At 48.5% G+C, this 3,967-nt stretch overlaps 1 protein-coding gene across 1 annotated transcript; it reads left to right on the top strand.

The window, feature by feature from the left end:
• Window positions 1-1,582: 1,582 nt before the first annotated feature.
• On the top strand, window positions 1,583-2,482 carry LOC149359789 (glyoxalase domain-containing protein 4-like). Its single transcript, XM_089569144.1, has one exon. It carries the CDS (start codon window positions 1,583-1,585, stop codon window positions 2,480-2,482), a length of 900 nt encoding a protein of 299 aa, XP_089425270.1.
• Window positions 2,483-3,967: the final 1,485 nt, after the last annotated feature.

Consider the following 3,967-nt stretch of genomic DNA (forward strand, 5'->3'; position numbering starts at 1 on the left):
GAAAAACTGAAAAGGCGCCTTCATGCAAGAACTGTGAGTCACTATACCTGACACAAAGAGCAGTTAAGTCCATTACTGAGGAAACATTACATCAAAACTAATATTGAAAGCTTGCTAAAAAAGTGCTAACCTGAGCCATTTATAGCGTTTAGCACTTTTATCTGACTTTCAGTCTTGACAAAAGTTCTTAAAATACTGGCCTTAATATTTTGAAAATCCACAATGAGAAATATTAGCAGTATAGGTTTATATGAAGGCTGTTATCATAGGGTCATTGCGAATGTATAGTCGTAGCTGCAGATTTCGCGCACGTAATTTCTGCAGAAAGCCAAAAAATGACCTTAAGCATCGCTCATGTGAATCCATATTTCTTATCAGGCGATGTAAAGGTTCATTCTAATAACGCACTACAAAACTGCGCATATCCGGCGTTGTGTGCATATTGAGTGCCTTGTGCTGAAGGAACGTTCAAGCGGAAATGCGCTTTTCATAAATATATAATGTTGCGCTAATCAGTTCTTTCTATGGGAAACGATTTGTTAACTAAGAGAGGAAGCAAAATCAAATGTCCGACCAATCCTCTTCCTTTACTTTCATGTCCCTGCCAGTAAATGACGGCGAACAGCTTGAGGTTCTGCGGCTTAACCGCATGAAACCTTTCCGCTTAAGCACCTTTAGCGGTAAGGGCGGACATCGCGTAGCAGCAGCCCTGAGGTTACAATTGAAAATTGTAACCTACTTTTATGTAAATGCTGATGGTAAGGATCGATTCTTCCGATGTATGGTAATATCTTTCTTTTATATTTTTTCCATCGCTCGCAAGGAACAATTAAGACTGCCATAGAAAACGAACGGGGAATACTTTGGACGATCGCAAAAAATGCAAGCCTCAACAGAGGAGATCTGCGGATCTATTGGTTGTTGTAGTAAAATCTTATAATGTAACGAAAAATTGCAGCCGTAAGTTCTTTCCCGTTCAAAAATGCTTTTGTCCAGCAGTCTTGGGTATGACTCTTATACGGGGCGCTTTGGCCGGATTCGCGACGGCCGCTGCTCGTTGACATTGGCGTCTGCGATCAACTGATGAACATGCACATGTGCGTGCATCAACCGCCAAGAAATCGAAGGCAGCGCATGCATGCACAATCATTACGCCTAAGTGATGCACCCAGCGACAGTAATGCTTTCGCATTCATGTACTTATGCAGCCTTAAGTGTTTCTCCAGAATTTTTTCTTTTTCTGCTTTTTCTTCTTTACTTAATTATTTTGTGCATCTTTCTGTTTCCGCCATTCTACCCCGGATTCCCCTCCCATGCATATTAGCAAATTTTTCATGCCGGCCAAATTTTGTGCTCAAAAAGTGTTTCCCTCTATCTTTTTTACCTCAAACGTTATTTTTTTCTTCCGGTGCTGTACGCATGGATGAAAGAAGAAAACGCGTGGGTATGAGCCATTTTCATATGGTGAAGAAGAAGAAGAGTGGCTGTCTCGTAAGTGGCGGTGGTGACAGCAAGGTTTCACTTCAAAACCAAGGCCAATATTGTGCATCAACGACACATTCGATTGTCACCAAGCGTAGACATGGTGCGGCGGGCGCTGCATTTTGTCTTCAAGGTGGGCGACCGCACGGCAACCATTAGGTTCTTCAAAGACGTTCTCGGAATGCGGGTGCTACGTCACGAGGAATTCGAAGACGGCTGCCGCGCTGAGTGTAATGGCCCGTACGACCTGAACTGGAGCAAGACGATGGTCGGTTACGGTCCCGAGGTGAGCCATTTCGTCATGGAACTCACCTACAACTACGGCATTGGGAGCTACGCAAAGGGAAATGACTTTGTGGCCGTGGTCATACGCTCGGACAAAGTGGCGGACAATGCACGGCGCCTTGCGTGGCCTGTGGAGAAATTCGAAGGACACGACGCCGTCATCGCTCCTGGCGGATACAGGTTCGTGATCAAGAAGTGCTTCAAGCCCGAGGACACGAAGCGCCTGGACCCGGTGGAGGAGGTGGTACTGGCGTCTTCAGACATGGCGCGCACCGTGTCCTACTGGCAAGGCATACTGGGCATGAAGATGCTGGAGCGCTCCGACAAGGAGGCCGCTTTCACGTACGACGACGCGCAGTGCCGGCTCCGCTTCCGTCTCAGCGAGGCGCCCATCGATCGGGCGAAGGCGTACGGCAGGGTGGCTTTCGAGTGCCCCGCCGCCGAGCTGCCGGACATCGAGAAGCGGGTGCGGGCGGCCGGCCACAAGGTGTTGAAGCCCCTCATACGCCTCGACACTCCGGGCAAGGCCACGGTCACCGTGGTGATCGTGGCCGACCCAGACGGCCATGAGATTTGCTTTGTGGATGCCGAGTCGTTCCGGCTTCTGTCGGCCGTTGACCCTGAGGCTGACCGCCTGCTCCAGAAGGCGATCGAGGAGGACAAGAGCGCCGAGTGGTACCGCGACGTCCAGGGAAGCGAGAAGCCGTCCGCCTGAGCCTACGCTGCTAGCGTCGTCCTGTGGGCGGACCCCTGTGGATGAAAACAGCTGGCCCAGAAAGGCTCCCTTTTTCACTGTGTATGATGCGATAAGAAACATCCATGCTGTTAAATTTGCTAACTTGCCTCGTGATTGCGAGTGGTGGTGAAGATTTAAACGTTTCTTTGTCCGAAGGTGCGTTCGTGTCTTCCTTTTCAGCCGGCATAGTTTCATTCACATTCAGCTGTGCTATGAAAATTGCACACTTCGTATATTTTAGCTCCGCGACTCGCACTTTGTTGAGGTCGGCGCTGTCTCTGGACCACGTCGGCCCTTGACGCTAAAAGTGCTTCAACTGAAGGATTGTACTTTGAGGGCTTGGGTTGGCCAGTGAGATGAAGCCAGGTCCCTCATTCTCCTGGCGTACCATGGTCCCAGAGGATGCATATTGGATTTCGTTCTAACCAACTACGCTACCGTGATGCAAACTACCGAGCTCCTGTGCGTAATCTTAAAGGTGGCAAGAAAAATACGGCCTGCCGACTACATGAGTGGATGTACATTCACTTCAGAGCTCATTCAAATCGCGCGAAGGTTACTGTGTGATGACTATAAAATGTCAGAGTTCGGCAGAGGCAGCGCTCTTCGTGCGTAGTACTACGTGGAAGAGAAAGGGAAGCCCCAGCGTTTCAGTCAGCACTTTTCTACCACACATTGAATTTTGAGCGCACTCGCATGAGCGTAGTTTCGCAGTCTATCGTCCGCCAGCATTATTCCTATATTGTTAGATTTGTCCTTATCTGGGACCAAATATTTTCGCGGTAACTGTGTAAACATGTCCTTACTGTGACGCTTTTTTATGTGCTGTCTTGTCAAACTCGAGGAGCTTTAGGATGCGTTTCCTTAAACGAAATGATATGAATATTATTTCGCACTTACTTCATTGTGCCTTCCAAGTACCTCTTTCTCTTCGAACTGCGAGATGCTTCCATGGCTACGAATGCTGATTCCAATCGGCCTGTTAACGCAAAACCTGGAAGGGACACCTAAGGTTCCGCCTAAGGGCTTAATGGGTTAATGTCCCATATATGCGGAACTAGGCATTTTGTACTATAGATCTATAAATAGTTGAGAGACCTCATATAACTCCTGGTGCAGTGGTGCAGCGATTAAGCGAAGCGCCACTGTCCTGATAGGAGGCTGTTTCAAACACCGCCACCGGTGGTACTTGTGAGAACAAGATTACTCTTCCCGAGATACCTCTGGCGACAAATAATTAGTCTGGTATCTGCCACGAACCGCAGGTTTTGATGGCTTACGTAGCAGGTGGTCCACCTGATTTTCGCTCCCAGTGCAGCCGCTGTCGGCGACGACGACACAGCCGACGACGCCGGACTTTCACAGAACGGTAGCCCTAACACTCCACATTAAAAGGTAGAGACGAAGATGTAAAGGTTCAGTAATCGAATATGCTGTTTACACCTCCAGGGATTACAATACGAC

This window comes from Amblyomma mixtum, chromosome 2 (assembly GCF_055824585.1).
Source record: "Amblyomma mixtum isolate Tamu chromosome 2, ASM5582458v1, whole genome shotgun sequence".
Lineage (NCBI taxonomy): Eukaryota > Metazoa > Arthropoda > Arachnida > Ixodida > Ixodidae > Amblyomma > Amblyomma mixtum.